Source organism: Saccopteryx bilineata, chromosome 1 (genome assembly GCF_036850765.1).
Source record: "Saccopteryx bilineata isolate mSacBil1 chromosome 1, mSacBil1_pri_phased_curated, whole genome shotgun sequence".
Classification (NCBI taxonomy): domain Eukaryota; kingdom Metazoa; phylum Chordata; class Mammalia; order Chiroptera; family Emballonuridae; genus Saccopteryx; species Saccopteryx bilineata.
The window spans coordinates 298282982-298305443 of NC_089490.1; the positions used below are offsets into that span (position 1 = coordinate 298282982).

At 43.5% G+C, this 22462-nt stretch overlaps 1 protein-coding gene across 5 annotated transcripts in view; it reads left to right on the forward strand.

Annotated features, from left to right (window-relative positions):
• Positions 1-22462, forward strand: part of RAI14 (retinoic acid induced 14) — a 153397-nt gene that overhangs the window by 74860 nt on the left and 56075 nt on the right. For 4 of the 5 annotated variants that reach the window (XM_066244271.1, XM_066244272.1, XM_066244275.1 and 1 more), the window contains exon 1: positions 22239-22367. The exons of the other annotated variant lie outside the window; for it this stretch is intronic. In XM_066244271.1, coding sequence (XP_066100368.1) covers positions 22314-22367 — 54 coding nt within the window. In that variant the 5' untranslated portion in view covers positions 22239-22313. Of the gene's footprint in view, positions 1-22238; positions 22368-22462 lie in introns of those variants that run through there. 5 annotated transcript variants of the gene reach the window in all.

The following is a 22462-nucleotide window of genomic DNA, read 5'->3' on the forward strand; positions in this document are numbered from 1 at the left end:
GCTATGTATAATTATGAAAACCTGATAGCAACCTAGATGCTCATTACCCTTTTAGCTATAAAAATTTTTGATGTAGTTTTTTATTAATATGGGGAAAATAGAGTAAAATATTTGCTATATACACAGATAAAAATTTGGACTAATAACAAAAAAAGCAATAGGATTATTCTTGAATGATTGGATTAAAAGTAATTTCATTAATTGTATTTTTAATTCTCTGTAGTTTTTGAATTTTCCTACAATGAGAATTATTTATATATCTAAAAATATTGTTTAAAGAAATTTACTGTTAATGGAAACCTAGTATATATTTATATCTACTCTTTGGTCTTTTGGGTGTCCTACATCCTTAATTGCTGAAGACTTTTTACATTTGTCATAATTTCTGAACATGGAGGCCTTCAGTTAGTATTTTCTCTTACTTGGCCTAATAACTATTCCCTCAATACAAATCTGGTTTATATCTCAACAACTGAATGTCCTAAACTTTATTTGGCATTTATAAATGCATGTGGTTTGTTTCTTAATTTGGACAAATGCCTTTATTACAGTATAAATCTTCTAAGTAACTTTATAAATTATATTGTAGCCCTCATTTTGAAGAGTGGAACTTGTACTTGTAGAAAGATCTTCTAAATGCTATTTGTCCTATGTCCTATTTTGTTATTTGTTGAAGTCACTGAAGTGTGTAAGGAAGGTTAATTCTACCACATATAAGTGCTTAGATAGGCTTAACACAAATCAGAATGGAGTTTTAGCATACAGAGAAATGGTGGCCTCATAGGTATGCGTTTCTTCCTTTGTGTGGATCTAGTATCAGTCTGTAAGCTCTATGGGTCAGGAGCCTGACTTCGCGGCTAATTTCCTGTGGCACCCCAGATCTAGCGCAATGCAAGTTACATGATACAGATGGTCATGATAATCTCAAACGCTTACTCAGCACCTAATATGTGCAAGGCATACTACTATGTGGTTTCCATACATCATCTTCTTTATGTTGCTCTCTAAGGTAGGTGGTTTTTAATCAGTTTTGAAAGGAGAAGCAAAGTAGGGGTAGAGTACACATAATAACATGTGAGAAATGCAAGTATTTTTGATGCCAAAACTAGCCTAAAATTCCAGATGGATACACCTTGGAAGCCTTTTGATTAGGTTGATTGAAACTCAGTTTAAATTAGAACATTTCATAAAAATGTGTATACAATGTGGGTTTGAAAAAATTGAGATAACAATGAAAAAGTCACATGTGACTTTAGTGTCTAAACCAGTGGTTCTCAAAGTGTGAGCCCTAGAAGATTTCCAGATGCACCCTATGATATTCCAGAGAAATATGTGCCTTTTGGGGACCAAAAATCCAACAGGGTTTTTGGAGTCTAGATTTTGGGGGGACAGAGGTGTGGGGAATTGGCTGTAAGCTGACAGTCTGCCCAACCCCCCACCTCACTTGCCTGATTAGGTTGCAAAAGGCTGTTAAGCTGTGGTGCTGGATTGTTTACACCAGGGGTCCCCAAACTTTTTTCACAGGGGGCCAGTTCACTGTGCCTCAGACCGTTGGAGGGCCGGACTATAAAAAATACTATGAAAAAATCCCTATGCACACTGCACATATTTTATTTTAAAGTAAAAAGACAAAACTGAAATAAATATAAAGAACAAGTAAATTTAAATCAACAAACTGACCAGTATTTCAATGGGAACTATGCTCCTCTCACTGACCACCAATGAAAGAGGTGCCCCTTCCAGAAGTGCGGATAAATGGCCTCAGGGGGCCGCATGCGGCCCGCAGGCCGTAGTCTGGGGACTCCTGGTTTACACTACCCCCCCCCCCCCCATGTTCCTTGGAAAGACTGGAGGCAAGTTTCTTCTGTCCTTTGTTTGGTGTAAAGTTAGGATGATAGGTATGGTGGGGGTTTTCTGCACTCAACACAATTAAGAATAAAAAGAGAGGAATACTTCAGTGTATTGACGAGGAAATGAGAGTTTGCCTTTCAAATATATGCCCAACCATTGAAGAAATCGCTAGGAAACATCAGGCTTGTGTTTCTCATAAACACAAGAATGAAAACACTTAACACATTCGTGCCAGGACCTGCTGAATTTACTAAATCTTACTAAGAATGTATCTATATATATAAAAAGATAACTTTTTTTGTTGTTTTTTTATTTTTTAACCCCTTTTTTACGAATTCTAAAAAGCATAACAAAAAATGTAACATAGTGGTGGTTACGGGGGGGAGGGGGGAATGGGAGAGGGATAGGGGGTGGGGAGGGGCACAAAGAAAACAAGATAGAAGGTGACAGAGGACAATCTGACTTTGGGTGGTGGGTATGCAACATAACTGAACGACAAGATAACCTGGACTTGTTATCTTTGAATATATGTATCCTGATTTATTGATGTCATCCCATTAAAAAAATAAAATTATTAAAAAAAAATGTAACATAAAATGTTTTTTAATGTCAGAATAAAGTTAATTTTGTTTTATATTTATTTCGTTTAATTACCATAAAAGCACACTTGGACTTTATATATTTTTCTTTAATATTTGACAATTATTATAACATATTTCTCAGAAATTTGTATATAGTGCACCTACAATTATTTGTAGGATTTTAAATGTGCCCCGACTTCAAAAATTTTGGAAACCACTGGTCTAAACTGTAGAATCCTTGTTGTGTTCTGAGTGCCGTAATTGGTATTATCCTGCTACTAAACAGAACAATTCAGTGGTAAGGTGAGCACACGGATAATTCTACAGTGTAGGATGTGCTGGGAGTAGAGGTGGTGGCGTTTAAGCTGGGCTTGGAGTGTTGACACGGAAAGTAGTACTAGCATGAAGTTCTGGAGGCAGGTTTTGAGCATGATTTGATTTTTTAAAAATATACTATGGGGAATCATGGGGTTCTGTGAATTAATGCCTGTCATTCATTCCAAGAAGATGACCACCCTCTTGCACAATGTTCTTTTTGTCAGGAAAAGTATATTGGAGGAAAATATGGATCTTAAATTGTGGAACTTCAAGTCTGAATGTTTAATATCGAGCTGATGGCAGTCAGTATTGCAACCCAGTTTTCAAGTTCCAAGTTTATTTTACATCTTCATTGTTTTATGGCTGTATTAACAACAGTTTTCCTTCTTTTGCTTCACAACATTTATGTCAACCAATAGTACTAGATTTTGGAGTCCTTATTTCAATTCATTACTTGGTCAATTGGACCATGCCTTTGACAGTTCCTGAAGGTGCACTTGGGTAAGGGTATACTCAGCCTTGCGTATCTGCGAGTGTGTTCCAGTTTCCCACACATCTGAACGACTGTCGGAGAGAATGGCTGCTTTAATGCTTGGTTCCTCTCAAAACTGTTGGTGATGGTCACGTCTTCAGGTGGCCAGTGTTTTGAAGAAATCTGAATCAGCCTGATTTGGGGAGCCATTGAAAATACCTGTTTTCATTCTGAATACCAAGAGATTTTTTTCTTTATTCTTCAAACTTAGACTGTCTCTATGAAATGTGTCTCAAAATACTGGTCTCTCCCACCCCCACCCCCCAACCACGCCAATCATTAATTCTGTTCATTACTTGGAGAGTAATTTCATTTTATAGACAAGCTTTTCTTTAGCTCAGGGTAGTTTGCTTTTATTTCTTAATTTTGCTTAGATTTCTACATCATAGATTCTATTGAATGGGTGCCTTTTATATATATATATATATATATCTTTTTTTCTGTACCTTTTTACTGTCTTGATTTCTTTTCCTTTTATTGTCTTTTACTTTAACTCCAAATTTCCTAGATTCCTCAATCTGCTGTTCACTGTTTCCAGCACAGTTTAAACTTGGCATCTCCTTGCAGTTTTCTTTGATTCCAGATTCTTCTACAGAGCAGTTCCATAGACATATTTTCCTCCTGAATCTAGTTGAAAGTGCACATTAGAAACCCTCTCTGGTTTCTTCAAGGGTAATGCTGTTTCTCAGGAACAGATGTGCCCCAATCCCTCCAAGTAATTCCCTTCTTCTGGACTACTGTCTCTAGAGGGGGTGGGGAAGGGCTGTGCTCATCCAAATTGGAGAATGAATGGATTCTATCAGCTATTAGAAGAGTTCTATTCTAACATCCAGTCCAAAAACAACAAACAAACCAGGGAAACCTAGAGTTGTCAGTCTGTACTTTGCCATTTCAGAAGTCCAGCAGCCTACGTCCAGGAGCATAAGAATCTGACGTGACTGAGCAGGAAGGTCCTGTCTGGGCAAGAGTTCCGCATCAGTGGCAGCCTAGCCTTCGCCGGGGTTGTGCTCCCTTCTTGGCTGGGCACAGTTGTCTTCCTTAGGCTCTGGCCACACATGCCAGCACTGTTGGCCTCCCGGGGTTTTCAGTGACCTGTTCGCGTGTAGTGCACTTCATGGTGACCCACCCTCGCCGCCACCCTTCATGCCTCTGAATTAGGCACCGTGAATGGACCGTTGTTGGGATCTCTTCCAGGCCTTTTCCTGGCAGGCGAGAGGGCAGCTGGTTGTCATCATTGGTCCAATTGGCCTTTCTTCAAACATGTCCCATCTGACCTAAAACTGCAAGAAATCCCCTGAAGTTCCTGGCTTGTGGATATCATCTTTCCATAGCTTTCAGTGCAGTTACAAGTTTTTCTTTCCATTTCATATTCTGCAATTCATTTTAATCAAACAATGATAAAAATCGTTCAAGATATTAAAGGCACGGAAGAACTTACCCAAGGTCCAAATTGCCTTAGTAACTTCACGTGGACGCTCGTTGCAGTTGGAGCATCTGGGTTTGCAGACGTTTCACAGCGCCTCCCGTCTGTGCTGAAGCCAGACAGGGACTGTGGGCTTGGCCCTGGGAGTCAGTTGTGGATGTGAACATCAGCCAGTCCTAGAGGGAAAGAGTGGCTATTCAAAATAATGGACTAGGCTTTCCCTTGGGACTGTGAATAATGATCATACTAGTTAACACTTACTGAATGCTTACTATGTGCCAGGCCCCAATCTAAATGGTTTGCTGGTATTTGATTGATTAAATTCTCACCACAACTCTCTGATAGAAGTTACATTTATTGATAATATCTCTCTTCTAGTACTATTGAGGCACACAGAAATCAAGTAACTTGCCCAAGGGCACAGTGAGGAAGCTGGGCTGTGGCCTTAAGCGGCCTGGCTTCTGGGTCCATGCTTAAAAGCAGCCTGTTACTCTGCGTTTCAGTAAGTGAAGAGTTTGGGTTTGTTAGTATATACAGAAGGGCGCCAGCTGCTGCCCAGTAGTGCAGGGGGTGTCAAGATGTAAATGTCAAGATACTGACATTCAAATAGTTGCACTGGAGAAGAGGTGAATATCTTGGGGGAATCCTGACCATTGGCTAATTCTGCCAGGCTTCGTAGTAACACTGTGTTTAAAGTGTTTCGCTGGTGTCTTTTACTCAGGCAAACATTTATTCACTCGACAAACATTCAGTCCACACTGGCTGTCAGTCCTTGTGCTAGGTGCCTGGCATACAGGTGTAAACACCATACCCTGCCCTGGAACTCACATTCTGTGGGACACCACTGGATAAATATCAAATGACTCACCAAATGTCTTGAAGTGATAAGAAGTTGTTTGTAGCATGCCCTCAGAAATGGAGTTTTAGAAGTTCCAAAGCAACCGTGTTTTCTGTTATTTCATTGTTTTCACATTGAGTAAATTGGTAAATTTATTTTCAGTGTGGTTCACTGCAGATTCCTGACATTTAGATTAAGGTCAAAGTCTGTAAGATGACACATTGGAGTTCCGTCATTGCTTGGCTAGCATTTTCCCCCTTTTGGCGAGTTTTGTGGGTGATTACTTGGCACTCGGCATCAGCTGAATCATAAACTTCCAAGGCAAGACATTTTGGGGGATTCTCCTGTGGGCTCTAAAGGATGATGAATGAGGCTTCACATATGGGAACCCTGATGAGTTTTCCAAAGTTCTCCGTGTCTGCTAGTGTCCTTGGTTTGGGCTTTCTGATGCTCTTAAGAAACATGCAGTTATAGGGTAAGCCTTCCTGGGCTTTCCTGGAGGTCCATGTCTCCTGGGGCCTGGGGAGAGACCAGACAAGAGGTCCGTCTGTGCACGTGGTCACGTGACACCTCAGAAAGACTGGACTGATGATAAACCTCTGGGCTCCTCATCTTGTGCTCTCAAAAAACGCAGTTCTCTGGCTTTAGATGTCAGACAGAAATAATTTCTTGGAACCACATTTTTTTCCCCTGCGGGTGGATATTGGAGTTTATTTTGGATTTGCTATTATTGGAGTGTAGAAAGGATATAACAGATATGCCCTTTCTTGAGAACTCCCAGAGTTTGGGTATAAATAAATCAGTGGCGTCTCTTATCACAAATGTATTTAAATATCCAGACTTTTTAAAATTAACCTCTGATAACATGAGGCTATATGCTTTCATGTGTATAATGTTTTGATTATTTAAGTGGCTTTTCTGGGGTGTTTTTTTTTTTAGACTTCCAAACCCAGTTGTAGCACAGACATAAATTTTGAATGATGAGCTGAACACTTGCCTATTTCCTCCAATCTGGGAAAAATTTATCTTAATGTAGTGACTTATTAAAAAGCATCTAGATATCTAGAAGGAAGGGCATTACAGAAGAATAGGAAGGCTTCTGCCATCTTGCACAGTCTTGGCAGTCAGATATTTTTAAATGTGCTGTTATCTTCTGTTTTACAAATGAGACAACTGAGACATAGGAAATTAAACGACTTCTCTGGGATCACCCAGGTAGGATTTGGTGGAACCAGGATGTGGACCTAGGAACCCCCAATCTCAGCTCTGGGCCCTATACAATATGGCCTCTCTGTAAGAAGACTTTAAATGAGAAAACCATATACTTCGAATGCCAGTGTAAAACTTTCTTTAAAAGGGATGCAGGGAGCAGCTTGACACCTGGTCGGCAGGAAGGTGGCAAAATGAACACAAGAGAGGAGAAATTCCTCCAGTAGCAGCAAAGTAGAAGAGGAAAGAATAACTTGGACTCTGGAGCCCAGAGTTTGAGCTCCAGGCTCCAGTGTGGGGGTATGGCACGGACCAGAGGGAGAGCTGGGCAGAGTGGGTGTAAGGTTTGAAAATGGATTAAGAAAAGCCTTCAATTGTGTATAGGGAAAGGATGCTAACGAGTAAGGTCCTCTTGTAATGGCCTTTTTGTGTAAGAAAAAGAGCCAGGACAGTAGGCAAGAGTATTGAACCATTAGGACAGCTGGCGGGGGAGAAGGGAAGGGGGAACTGGAAGTCGAAAGGTCAGTTAGAAAGCTATCAAAATGTCCCAGATAAGCAATGATCAGTGTCAGAACCTCTTCCCTGGCTCTCTAAGTATCTGTGTTCCCTGGCAGTGTGCCCCCAGAGCTTAGCAAAGAAAAGGGCCCCATTTAAACTATTCCCCATGATGCCCAGCAGACGTAGGTACCACAAAGGTGTTTGTTGAACTGAACAGGATTCAGTCAAGGTCTTGGCTATAGGAATGGAAATGGGGCCAATGCAAGGGAAACCAGAGAGGTAGCACCACCAGTATCAGCAGTCCTGGGCTAGGAGGAGGAGGAGGAGGAGGAGAGCCAGGGTCGCCAGCTTGGGTGACCGCAGCACTGCCTCAGGCGGGAGCTCATCCTAAGGAGGGCACAGTGAGCCTGGTTCAGGCCCCTTGCTCTCTGTGGGGCATCTTGATTGTCAGTTGGCACTTACTATGTCTTTATGTGCTGAAAGAAATGAGTACCCAGGCTCAGCCTCTCGGATACAGATGTGGTGAACATCGGGCATATGTGTCATCTTTTCAGGGAAGAATAATTCTGGCTGACAATAGAAGCACATAGAGAATTTTCAAAAATTAGCGTTTGTGTTTTTTCAGAGACCTAAGGTGATTCTAAGCTGCATCCACATAGCCATGCACTTTGAGAAACATTGGCATTAAACAGCATCTTTATTTCTCATCCTAAATTTGTTTGCCTTTAAAAATTTTGAAACATGTAGAGAAGTAAAAATTGTTAAACGTGGCCAACCCACAACCTTAAGATATACCGTATTTCCCCAGGTATAAGACACGCCCTTTTCTGGGAAATTTGGGGTCTAAAAACTGGGTGAGTCTTATACAGTGGTTGTAGTTTTTTTTTTACTCACTTTTCCTGCTTTTTCACACTTGTTTTTGCACTAATTGTTATAGATTTTTTTACTTGCATTTCCTGCTTACGTAATACATTTTTTTTCCAAATTTCAGGCCCCAAAATCAAGGTGTGTCTTATACATGGGAGCGTCTTATACATGGGGAAATATGGTAAATGCTGTACACAGCCACAGGTGATCCTGAGGCAACAATCTTGGTGTCTGTTCCCAACATAATGCCTGGTGACTGTCTATGAGCAGACAGGAAGTTGACAGTGTCATCTGTGGCTCCCACAGAAGGCTACTACTGTTGACCAGCTTTTGGTGGGCACGGAGGACTTGGCCGCTTTGTCCTGGCCGAGCTCGCCTCTCCACCTGTCCCTGTATTAGATTCCCAGGCCACTGTGACCGCAGACTGGCTGGCTTAAAACAACAGGATTTATTCCCTCACAGTGCAGGAGTCCTGAGTCCACCATCCAGGCCTCTGCAGCATTGGTTCCTTCTGGAGGGGCGGAGGGAGAAGCTGCCCACACCTTGCTCCTCATGGCTGGTGGTTACCAGCAGACCGGGGCCTTCCTTGGCTTGCCTCCTCCATCTTCACATCGCCTTCCTTCCCGTGTCTGTCCTTACTTCTTATAAGGATACCAGTCATTGGATGAAAGGCCCCTTCTCAGTCCAGGATAATTTCATCTCAAGATTTTATTTTCAGTGAGGGCCACACTCTGAGGGTCCAGGTAGACATGAGTGACGGAAGGACCCTTTTCAACCACTCTAGCTACTTATGACTCACACTTGACTAGGGTCAGGAGACACCAAGTATGGGGAGCTGCCTTGGTCTCCTTCCTTAACCTTGGGGTCCTCAAATGTGATCTTAATCCCAAAACAAGAAAATGAGTCATAGGCAATTGAGATAACCTTCTTCAATGGGGTTGGTGCCTACCTCATTGAAGACCCCGTTTTTACCTGTTGAATTGACTGGTTCCAGAAAGGATTGTGTTTGTATACTCATTTGGGTTTGGCTTTGGGTTTCGGAAAGGTTGGGGCAGCAACAATCCAGAGTAAGCAGGTCTCACATAGAATTTGTGACTTTAAGGACTGTTTCCACTGCTCGTGAATTTCTTTAGCTATCATTTTGTCCCTTGGAAATCACTTAACATCTATAAAGGGCATGGCGTCTAGGCATGATCAGGACAGAGACCCCGCTGACCCTCCACTCTGACCGTTTAGACTCTTAAAATGTACTTAAGCATTCGACTTAGCACTTTGTGGAAGAAATAATTTCATCTGGATATTTCATGTGAAATCTATATTGTGCAACTTGGGTAAAGAGCAAAGCTCAGGGGTTACGGCTGCTTATTGTGCTAGATAGAATACATGCCACAGATACTTCTGGTGTGTGCTTGGATCATAGCCAGACATGTCTCCAAGTATCCTGTCTGTGCAGGGAAAGCCTCACTCAGACTTTGTGATATTCATTGTTACCGTGTACCTCCCTTTAGGCAATGAATATTTCTTTGAGCAGTTGTAAGAACTTACTCTTCAAGAGCGTACTAATTAAAGAGACCTTACTGTGAACATGCTTGTGAAGTAAATGGTCATGCTCGAAATACCTTTGTGTAACTAGAGATTTCCTATATAATGAGTTTGCTGTGGGTGCGGCTCCTACATTAAAAAGGGACTTGGCACTCAGACTTTCCAATCTCAGTAACAGCAGAGTAAGGTTGGTCCCTCTGCCCCACAGGGCCCATCACACACTACTCTGTGATCTGCCTGGTCTTCCTCAGTGTACTGGACATATGTGGGAACAAGACTGTGTGGTGTAAAGGACACCACAGGTCTGGAGTTTGAATCCCAGCTCCTTTACTTTCTGGCCTTGTGAACTTTGGGCAAGGTCCTTACATTTGCTGAGCCTCGGTTTCCTCACCCAGCAAATGAGGATAATAATACCTACCTCCTTGGGTGGTATACTCCTTTCCTACGGCTGTTGTAATAAATCACCACAAGCCAGCTTAAAACAACTGTAAGAAATGTATTCCCACAGATCTGGAGGCTAGAAGTCTAAAATCAAGGTGTCACAGGGCCACTATCCCTCCAGAGTCTCTAGGGAAGAGTTCTCCCTTGCCTCCTCAACCTTCTGTGGGCGCCAGCAGTCCCTGTCATTCTTTGGCTAATGGAGTATGAATCCACTCTCTGCCTCCATCTTCACATGCTCTTCTCTCCTACCCCTCCTCTGTGCTGTCGTCTCTCTCCTCTAACAAGGACACCAGGTTTTGGACTTGGTGCCCACCCCAACCTACTATGACCTAATCTTAACTTGTTGCATGTGCAAAGACCCTATTTTGAAATAAGGTCACATTCTGAAGTTCAGGAAGGACATGAATTTTGTGGGGATACTGTCCAACTTAGTATAGGTGGTTACAGTGATGTAAGTGAAATCAATTCTTTATGGCACCCAACAGGGACGAACACCATAGGAACTCAATAAATCACAAGAAGCCACTTCTTCAAAAGGCTTGACCTGTCTACTTGTGACCTCATCACTCCTCTCTCAGTTGGCAGTCACTGCTCTTTGGTGATGCTGGGCCACCTTCATCTCATTTTCTTTACCATCTTTTTGGGACCTCTAGGTTGCTCCCTGACATTTCTCCAAGATTTTGACTGCCAGCTCCCATTTTTCCTTTCCACCATCATCCTGGGAACTCTAACATACATATAAATGACCCATCCAGAAACCTTCCTTTGGTCTAAGGACTATGCCCTCCACCTTGTCTTTATCTGTCCCTAATCCCACAGTCATTCCAAATACCTGCTCACTGGCACGGTCCATCTTCTTGACCCTGGAATCTCTGCTTTACCTGAATTCCAGCCTCCGGTCATCAATCAAGCTAACCACTTTGCTCGTATCCCACCCAGGGCTTCAAGTGAAAAATCGTCATGACATTACCAAATGGGTTTTTTATGGAGCAATAATTCCTGCTCTCAGCTGGACCTTCAGGGCTGTTTGAAAACCCTTTTCCTCATTTCTTGTGGGCTTCCTTTCTCACTTACCCCAGGAGCTGTTAAAAACAGTAGCTCTTCAAAACATTTTTTCAAGCTTCTTAGCCCACCACTGACCCTGTGTACTTTGCCTCCTGCTTCCTGAAGAAAACAGAACCCATAACACAACTGACTTCCTCTTTACTTCCATATCTCTGCTCACCCTCCTCTTCTTCTTGACTGTCTCAGAGGCAGAACGTGACTCTAGTTTACAGAGGGCAGCCTTCTACCTGGGTCAGGTCCTCAGTCCAAACCCTCACCCCCTGTATTATTCATTCTGCTGCTCTCCATGGACTCCTTTGCTTGCCTCAATCTGTAAACACACTTAAGTCTTGCCTATCTTAAGTTCTTTCATTGCCCTTTAAAGAAAACAGCTTTAGCCTTCTCCTGAGAGAACCAACTGTACTGTATATGGGGTAACTTTATACATGTTTCTTAACCTTTCTGTGCCTCAGTTTCCTTACCTATAAAATGGCTAAGAATACCTACCTCAAAGGGTTATTGTTAAGATTAAATTGTAACAGTATGGTTCCTAGCACTGCACATTGTTAGGGATTTTTAGTGGTAACAGTGTCCTCTCTGGGCTTTGACAGGACTGGTCTAGCAGTGACAATAATATAAGTAGGTACTGGGTGAACCTTCTGTCCTCAGAGGTCTGTGAACCCCGTAAGGGCCAAGATCATTTCCTATCCATATTTTTATCCTTAGGATTTTGCACAGTACCTGGTACATATAGCCACTAAACAAATGAGAGCTTGAATTAAATTGGATGGAAGCATTTTTTCTCCCTGGAGGGTAGAGTTGGCTTGACCAATCCTCAGACTTGTCTCCACCCCCATCAGACTGCCTCCAGGTCATGAGACATGGTTTGTAAATAATGAGTAATGTTTTAATAATGGTGAACAGCACCAGAGAAAGGCATTTGGTAGGATTATGGAGACTTGAATTACATTTGTAGGTGAAGACAAAGGCGTTGAGGGAAAAGGTTAGTCCACAGGGTGGCTCTCAAGGTAGAAGGAAGAAAAATGAAGCTGTTGCACAGATTAAGCCCCTACCATCTGGCAGGCCATGTGCCAGGGGCTCCTGGCTCGGTGGTGAACGAGACAGATGCTGGCCGTTGGCCACGCCCTGAAATGCTGAGTCCAGTGGGAGGTCGACAGACCTTTAAAGACACTTTAGAAATACTATTTAATTATACTTGCACCAACTGCTGTGGAAGGGAAGCATGGAGGAGCCTAAGGAGGGGAACTGAGCTGGCCCTGGAGGCCAGGGGTGGCTGGGGGCAAGGAAGGCACTGAATAGGGCGCTTGGGGCAGTGAGCAGGGCAGAGGACCAGCCTGTTTCTGGATGAACGTGTTTACACTTGTGTACTACGTCCATGGCACAGCATTCAGGATTCGTGTAAAAAGGACTTCAGGAATTACTAAGGCAGCTCATTAAAAGGACGTGATGGATTTCAGGACAGCAGAGATGCTGTGATCTGCCTGTGTGAATAATCTTCAGTAAAAATGTAGGGAAAGGGGAGACTCATAACTTAACCGTGTAATTGGTCTGAAATAGTGAACGTGATATGGAAACCTCTTTCTGAAACTGCTGGGCTGGTTAAAACTGGGAGAATGGTCAAATGTTTATGTCATGATGTGTTGGGTTTTCCATGGACTCTAAGGAGGGTAGTCTCCTAAGGCCACACTTGGATCAACTCACTATTGTCTAAATACATCTTGCATTTTTCAATTGTTGTGTCTTATCTTTTCTCCATTGACCTAAGTATTAATCATAACAAGGTCTTGTTCATTATCCAAACTGAAAACCCTTTGCAGCCTGCCCAGCTGAGAATTGTCTCTCTTCCATTGTGTTGATTCAATATTTTGCTTAGTTTACTGCACTCTAGTATCTTGTTTTATGTTGTTGACATAGTTCTTATACTGCTGTATTTTATCTCCATAAGTATATAGAAAATTCAATAAAGACTATGCCACCTATATAAAAAGCACTTGGTAAATATTTGTTGAATGAATGAGTAAACAAATGAATGTAACACCTACAGAATTTTCTGTGCTGTTCTGTACCTCGTAAGTACATTTCTAATAAGTACTGGCCAGTACAGTTAACAGTAGAGAATATCATCTAGGACTGAAGGTGCCTGTTTCTTGTCCTCTGTCTTAAAATATGAGGTGTGTGCTCTTTTTTATTTTTTTTCCTGGATGGGATGAATCTGAAGGTTTCTCACTGAAAACACTGTCTACTTTGTCTAACGTTCGTCTTAGCCTTACTGATTATATTGGCAAAAACAATCTGCTCTCCATAAACTAGAGGAAGAATCACACAGCCTTTCCAAAGATAATCTCCCAAATAGACTCCTCCAGATGGCGGCCTGAGCGGACCCTGCCACCAGCCCTGTGATGATTTGTGATGCTCAGGGTTTTTGCATCTTTCCTAAATAAAGTCAGAGACACTCTCTTCCTGGATTTCTCCGTGCCACGGTGTTGTTTTTGTTGGGTTGATATATTCCAAAGCTCAAAGCTGCCCACTAACCAGATGTCTGTGACCACTGAGTTTCCACTGGTTTTTCAGTTCCCAACGATTAAACCAAAATAAAAGAAGGTGATGCCATGTCTAGCCAAGGGCAGACGTTGCCAGTTGCCAAAGCCCCAGCGTTCAACACATCCTCAACATGGTGTCTGCTACCCTCAAAGGAGGCAGGCCATACTTTCAGAAGGCCAGGATTCAAGGGAAGACTCTCAAGCAAGTGGGTGTCATTTGGAAATGATTTGATGAGTAGGAGACTTACAGGCCAGCTATTGAAAATCTCATTTGTGATATATTAGCAGGAATGTTTGGAGCCCACATTGAAGGTAAGGTCTGCCTTTCCCACATGCTGCCCTTCATAGCTGACACATTACACATGTCTCCGGAGCATAACATATGGCTTCCTGAACTTGCAAATGTGGCCTAATGTGCTCTGTTGAAATAGCGTCTGTTTAAACAGTCTCCTGGAAAAGCAGCCACATTCAATAAAATAGTTAATTTCATGTCTGTGAATGTTTTCTCTAGAGCCCTTTAAAATGTGGGTTTTTTTTTAAGGAGCATGGGAGAAAATTTGCAAATTTAAATTTGCCTTAAGGCATTATCTACTTCTGAAAGGATAATGGACCATCAGCCCTAAATTGTAAATATGAAAAGATTTATAAAGCATGAATCATGAAGGAAGAGTACAGATTGTCTAATTCAATAATAATAATAATCACCTTTTTTTTTATGCCAGACACTTCATTGGACATTACATTTGATTCTCAGGATAACTTGCAAGAAAGTAGGGCCCCCTCTACCCCATTTCGCAGATACAGATGTAGAGGCAGAGCTCTCTGGTGCCCTTCTGGCTTGGGACCACCTAAGTGGGAGGTGGTAGATCTGAAATTGCAGCTCATAAGCACTCAACTCTGAAGCTTGTTTCTTTTCCTAGATTAGGAATCCTTAACTTGGGTTTGAGTAGATAGGCTGGGGATAGGGGTTTGAGCCAGGGAACCCTCTGCAATTGCATGCAAGCTTTTGTGTGTATGCATTATTATGAGGAAAGATCATAACTTGATCAAATTCTCAAGGGGGGCTTTGAGGCTGCCTAAGAACCAGATTTTGGCACCAGTTTGCCTATAGTAGAGAGATGAGGAAACAGCAAGTGACAAAGAATATAAACTGTGGCAAGGCCCCTGGTGTGGTACTGATTGACCAGAAAGTGAACCACAAGATTTCTTTCTAAACTGTGTGTGTGTGTGTGTGTGTGTGTGAGAGAGAGAGAGAGAGAGAGAGAGAGAGAGAGAGATCACATATAGAGAAAAGTGCCCAGAAAGGAATGTAGCATCTAACAAATGAGAGTCTGTGGAATCGCTCACCAGTTCATAAAATAGAACGCAGGAGCCTAGAATGCTCCCAGGTGTCCCTTTCTGATCAGAGGCCACCCTCCCAACCCTATTCACTATCCTTACTGTCATGGTAACTTGTCCTTGCTTTGCTTTATAGTTTGACCACCTCTGCATGGGTCTCTAAACAGTGTGGATCCATTTTCCCCGTTTTCGCCTTTATACACGTGTCGCCACGCTGTGCTCCTCTGTGCTCCTCTGTGCTCCTCTGTGCTCCTCTGTGCCTGGTCTCTCAGCAGCACTGTCGGTGTCTGTCCCTTCGCGTGTAGCCCCGTCTGTTCCTTTTCACCACTGAGGGGCATCCCGCTGCTTGATTATATTGTAATTTCTTTGTCTTCTTTTATTGGGTATTTGGTTATTTGTAAATTTTGCCTAGTATTAGCAAAGCTTTTAACATCCTTATACATAGGGTTACACATGCAGCTGCTACGGAAAACCCAGTATGCATTAAGCTTTTGTGAGAGACAGAATACCTAGTTCTGCGAGAAAGAAGTGAAGAATTTGGTCATGTCCCACCCTCTTTTCAGGGATTCTGTGGCTGGCCTCTGCATAGGTTCCAGCTGTCCCCAAACTTGTAATAACAGAGAGAGCGGGGACGCTGTTGAACCTGAAGCAGTCCAGAGCCCCTCCCCCAGATCACTGGGGTCAGAATCTCCAGGATGGGACCTGCAAGTCACATGCTTCACAGGGACCCAGCTGAGCCAGGTGACTGGGAGCCTGGGACCCAGATCACCCTGATGAATTGATAAGGCTTGACTCCTTAGTCCTGAAGAAATCTAAAGTGTACCCATGGCCAAAATCTTGGACAATTGGCCTTTAAAAATGTTCAGGGTGTAGAAAAGTGAAGGGAGCAGCTACATTTATTTAGTCTGTTTAAAAAATTGGAAGCATGATGAAATTGTTGTTTGCAAAACAATGAGAGAGTTTTTAAATGGAAAAAAAAAGTATTTGCTAAATCACGAGAGATTTGGGTTAACCAAGAGGAAACTGCTGCTAAAATCAGCGGCAGATGCATTTATCCTCCAGGCGCCGCAGGGGTGAGAAGTGAAGGCTGTTGTCCCTGCCTTCAGGGAGCCGAGGAAGCAGAAACAACACAAGCTCGCCTGCAGCTCGGGAACAAAAAGCTGGGACTCAGTATTTCATGGGGTCTAGACTGTGGGCTTCAGTCGGATGAGTAGGCAGCCCTCAGGGACAGAGGGAGATGGAGGAGAGGAGCAGAGGGAGGTCACCAGGAAGGGCTCGAGCGAGGTTTGAGAAGAAAGCCTTCCGGAGGCTGATGGGATGACAGCATTCTAAAGCAGAGGCATCCAAGGCTTTTTATGGTGATTCTTCAGTGAAAGATACATATTTTATATTGCCATGCATTCTGTACATACAAAAACAATCAACCTTATTAAATATCTTATTAAATTAAGTATCTGGCCCTGCTGTGGGTTAGATCCCCGGTCAGAGCACATACAGGAACAGATCAATGTTTCTGTTTGTTTCTGTCTCCCTTTCCCTCTCTCTTAAATCAATAATAACTTTTGTAAATCTTAAATATGATGTATCCGGTATTTTTTATTTTTTCTGCTTAAAAGAATGTTGAATTAACCCACTAATAGATGAAAATGACTGTTCTAGGGAGACCAGTGTGGAGGCAGAGTTAAGCCTGCCTTCTGGAGGGAGTGTCAGCTGGGGGGGGGGCGCATTTTCATGGGAAGTGGGGAGGGAGAGGGAATATTGTTGGTGTGACAGTGGTCGCCGTAAGTATGAGTGAATTACTTTGGGATGTTAGGGCAAAATTTCGAACTTCACCTATCACTTCATCTACTTCTTCCAGGAAACACTTCTGGCACCAAATGTGTGGGATTTTTCTTTATACTGACAACCAGTTCTCTCCTGACACTAACATAGTATCTATCCGGTGATTCAACTCAAAGCTGGCCCTGCCTGGCGTTAGAGCCAGATCCCACAGGATAAAGGCTCAGCCCCTACGACTGTCCCCCTTCAGACACCAAGTGCAAGTCCTGGGTCAACCCTGTTTCTGATCAATGAGCTGTAAAGTCAGAGGGGTCCCACAGCCCCCTCCTCAGGTTCAGTAATTTTCTGGAACAGCTCATAGAACTCAAGAAGGCACTCTATTGCTAGTTTATTAGAAAGGGAACAACTCAAGAAACGCCAAATGAAAGAAGCACGTAGGACAAAGTGTGGTGTGTGTGTGTGTGTGTGTGTGTGGCCGTGCCCAGCCTGCTTCACCTCTCCAGCACCTGGATGTGTACACCAGCCTAGAAGTCCCTGAACCCCATAGCTGAGGAGTGGTTTAGGGGATTTTATGAAGGATCCATTATGTAGCTAAGCATGGTGGATTGAATCCATGGCCGTCAGCGACTGATTCAATCTTCAGCCCTTCTTTTCTTCTTAGAGGGGGTTGGGGACCTGAAAGTTCTAAAGGTAATCACATGCTTCCTCTGACACCAGCCCTCATCCTATATCTAAGGCAGCGGTTCTCAACCTGTGGGTCGCAACCCCGGCGGGGGTCGAACAACCAAAACACAGGGGTCGCCTAAAGCCATCGGAAATATTATACAAATGTATTGTATAATAAATATGTATTTGAGAACCGCTGATCTAAGGGCTTCTAGCCCCCAGTCACCTCATTAACATTAACATAAACTCAGATAAGATATACAGAGGCTTATTATGAATTTTTTAAAAGATGTTCCTCTTCCCTCCATAACTCAGGAAATTCTGCGGATTTTAGGAGCTCTGTGCTAGGAACCAAGAACAAAGACCAAACATGTATTTTTATTGTTTCACAACATCACAACCTATTTATCTGATCAGTGCTACCTTTGAACAGTAGATATTGACCAAGATTGCTTTTTTAAAAATTATTTTTGATGCTTGATTTTAAGCCTGTACCATTCAGCTGGGGGATAAAGGTGGAGGAGCGAAATTTGCTTCTGGATTCTCAAGAGCAATGACATTAATAGACACCTGTTTTGTCTCATCTTGTAATTAGCTATGGAATTTTTGGTATAGGATGTAACACTGGATAGAATGGAGTTTTATGGGAGAAAATACAGGGAATGTGTTCATGGACAGGTTTAGGATAGAGAAGAGATGGCATCTTGAAAGCTATGCTTTTTGGAAGAAACATGTTATGGTCTGTTGTATAGACCAGAACTAATTACACACATGAGCATCGGCCTGGCCCAGGACTAGAGAACTTATATTAGCATCTTCCCTCTGCTGTTACTGGACCGACGGGTCCATTCACCTTCTCGCATCAGAGTCCAATCACATGTGAACAGGAATTTGCAACAAAAAGGGTTTTTTATTAGCTGAGGAAATGGTATGAAGCCCAGAGTCCCAGGTAAGCTCATACCCAAAGACCTGGCTCCGTGATGGCTTCCAGGGACGGGGGTAGGTTATAGGGGGAAAAGCATTCATCATGGTGGCTAAGGTTAAGGTCATGGTCTCTACTGATTGGTTGGGGCCAGGGTAGGGAGTAGTTAATCGTTGGATGAGGTCCTGATGTCAACCATGACATCGTTCTGTCGGGTTTCATGAAGATGTGGTCCGTGGGTCATTCTGCTTTCCTGGGTCTGGGGCTGAAGCAAAGCTGAGGTCAAGGTGTTACCTTTCGCTTGACTGAAACTCTATTTCTGTGCTCAACAGACTTGAGGCTTTGTTCTTCAGTTTGATGCTGACCGGAATCTGATGTCCCAAGGACTTAATGATTAAGGAAGGGAGTGTACTGTCAGAAAGGAGAAAGGGTCATGGTAAAGAAATGGAGGTTCTGCACAGTTACCCTGCTACAATATCAATTCATTCTGAAAGACTCACTGTTCAGAATCTGGATTCCTGGATGAGACGTCTGCTTGGGGCCCTTCTTGGCCTCTACTTTTAGAGTACTTGTGAGGTTGTTAAGAGTAAAACTCTTACCTTCTCTCCTCATTTCCCAACTGATAGTCTGCCTTTCCCCCAAGATCCTCTGCAGGTTTGCCCGTCTTCCCGTTTGTTCTGATCTGTTCTTCTCTTGGCCCGACTCTGAGGCCCGTGTGTCCAGCGCCCATCCTTTTCCTTCTTGCTGCTTCCTGCGAGCCTGTCAGCAGCACATACAGGTTGAATGTTGCTGCAGATTGTTTATTAAATCTTTGTGTGTGGGAGGGGGGGTAGGCGTGTACTCTTTCCTCATCTGCTCCAAGAGGAAAGGAGAGACGAGATAAAAGAATTTTAGATTTCAACAGAGAAGCCATTGACCTTGTCCAAAGAGTGGGGGTAGGGGAACTCTGTCTCACTTTCTCCTGTAGAAATTGAACTTTCCAAATATCCACATGTAACTAACTTTAGGGAGCTCCTGCAATCAGATTTTTCTCTCCCCAAGAGTTGGGTGCACAGCAATGAGAAGGAACACCCTTTCCTGTGGCCTTTCTTTGCTTAGGTACTTTCTTCAGTCATGTCCTCTGAGATTTAATGTTTTTTTGATCTTCCCAATCCAGTTTTAACTTGGTTTGGGAAGGATTTAAAACAGGTGTCCCCAAACTACAGCCCTGGCCCCCTGAGGCAATTTATCCAGCCCCCCGCTGCACTCCCGGAAAAGGCACCTCTTTCACTGGTGGTCAGTGAGAGGAGCACTGTATGTGGCGGCCCTCCAACGGTCTGAGGGACAGTGAACTGGCCCCCTGTGTTAAAACTTTGGGGACCCCTGATTTAAAAGGTAGCATTGGGATGATGTATGTAGGATTCATGAGCCCTACCTGTATTTCAGTAAACTTTGTTGGTTTGTTAAAAAAGCAATCTGGGAGAAATAAGCTGCATTCTGTATCTGGATATTTGCTACATTTTGTTGCTAAGTGAAGCTTCCTATTATACCAACAAATGCTTGTGCCCCAGATGATCTATTTCTCGGGTTCCCCTCCAGGAGGAAGCCTGATTTATCGTTGAAGATTAAATCTAATGCCTTCTTTGAGAGTGAATTGATCGTTGTAGGAAAGTGGGGGTGACCTTGGCCCAGACACCTGCTTACTTGGTTAGGAATATTTAGAAAGCCATCCTGTAGAGCTGCACTCAGGTCTGAAATTCAGGTTAAAAGTTTAGTTCCTCAGTTGCACTACCCACATGTCCAGTGCTGACATGTGGCCAGTGTGGTCTTGATATTTGTGGCCAGATGGTTGTTTGTTGGGGGGGCAGTTGCTGTCCTCTGCATTTTAGGATGTTTAGCAGCACCCCAGCTCCCACCTACAAGAGATACAAGTAGCGACCCCTAGTCACGATGATCTGCGGAGTGTGCCAAATGTTCCCAGAGAGGAAAAATCCTTCTGGTTGAGAATCACTGCCTAATTGTGTGGCCACCATTTTGGACAGTGCAGATACTGAATGTTACTATTACCTCCAGTGGTACTGTTCTAGAAAATTATCTAGCAAAGTTTGATTTGGGGCATTTTATAGATTAAGTTTTTTGAGCTTTAGGGGAATCAGAGTGGTCATCAGTCCATGCCTTGGAAAACTGAGGCATGGAGAGTTTTTGTTTGTTTGTTTGTTTTGTTTTGTATTTGGTGCCTTGAGGTTCAAAAGATGTATCAATGTGTAGAGTTCCAGACTTAAAGTTCATGCAGCCTAGAGAACAAACTTCTCATTTTCGTTCAAACTTACCTCATTCTTTTGTTCTTGCACTCAGCGATGGCCATGGGGGAAGAGAGAGTCCTGAGTGTTACCTCATTCTTGTGTTCTTGCACTCAGTGATGGCCATGGGGGAAGAGAGAGTCCTGAGTGAGAAATGGGGACGGTTCAGTCCTGAGACTCCCAGCCAAGTAAACGCCTAACTTGAACCCTGATACACCAATTTTAGTCCCCTGTGGCCCATGGCTTTCTCGAAGGTCCTGCTCCTAGGCTGGGGTTGGAGTGATGCCGGGGACATCTGGTAGACCCACCCTTGCTCAGCGAGAGGGCCACGACCTACTGGGTTTCCCAGTTCCATCAGTGCAGAGGGATTGGGAACACTCTGGGGCCATGGAAGACTGTGGTCCTAGAATTCCCTCTTGTTAGCTTTTAAGTCTCCAGTCTCTCTTCTGTCTGCTTCCCTAACATGATCTATGGCAAAGCCTTTCGAATGAAATGCCTGGAGGTGTGTGGAGGTCACAAGGAAGCATATAGGTGTCAAGATAGAGTCCTGGAGAGCCCTAGAGACCTATCTATGGAAGGTTTGTGGAGGAAGAGTTCCTCCCAGGGTGTTGGGATCTACAGCTGCAGGGGCCAGAAAGTAGGCTTTGCTGGGGGAAGTGTGACCTGGGCCTGCAAAGTGACCAAGTGGCCAAGGGGCTTTGATGTGCGCCAGGCTCTTTTCTCCCTGCATTAACCCTGGACACCCCATATGTCCCCTGGTGACTTCTTCAGTTGCTGATTATATTACCCCGCTCTCTGGCTCCAAAACCTTCAATGGCTCCCTGCGGTCATTTCACTTGGGAAATTTCTGAATCTTAGACTCAAGGCCCATTTGCTTCTATTTTTTTATTATTATTTTTCAAATGATTTTTAAAAAATGATTGTTTTGACAGGGAGAGAGAGAAGCATTCATTTGTTGTTCCACTTAGTTTTACATTCATTGGTTGCTTCCTGTATGTGCCCTGACCGGGGATCGAACCAGCAATGTTGTTGTTTTGAGACGACACTCTAACCGACAAAGCTAACTTGCCAGGGACTAAGGCCCCATTTGCTTTTATATAGAAATTCTCTCTTTCTTTTGTAAGAGTAAAAACTAATTTTTATGCACATGAAAGCTTTGCTGCCATTGTGGTTTGCACAGTCGCTCTGTTGCGGCCGGGGTTCGGCAGTGGAGGCTTTGCCCAGAGCTCTTTTGATGTTAAGTAGCTCGCTCAGAAAGTTTTGTTGCTGGTGATACTTTGTTCAGTTGATGGCCTGGACAGCTACTTAAAATCGTATACAGCTAAAAATCAGGGCCCAGAAAGAGCGGCAGTGAAAGCAGACAGAGAATTACATGGATTAGGAACCCTCAGACAACCTTGAACTATTGGCCAGTCTGGTTCTGTAACGCCGTGGACCCAGTGAGCTGTGGACCAGGTCAAAGGCCAGTGTTCTCAGAGGCCAGCTGTGGACGTGAGCTAGCAGTAAGCTAATGTGTAAACTGGCCATGAGGTCTTTGTAAGTTGCCTCCTCTTCCCAACTTCAGTTAACACAAGTCATTTTCTGTCAGAGTTTGGTGACCGGCTGCTCTTTCATTGAACTGTCGATGTTTCCTTTTGGGAAATCGGCCTTCTTGAGTGCCGCCATGGGGAAGGGGAAGGTATTCTTCCAGTGCCCATTTGGGGGAAGATTGTGATTTGAGTAACAGCAAGGAAGGATGGGGAGGTGGGAGGACCAAGGTTCTGCTCGTCGGCA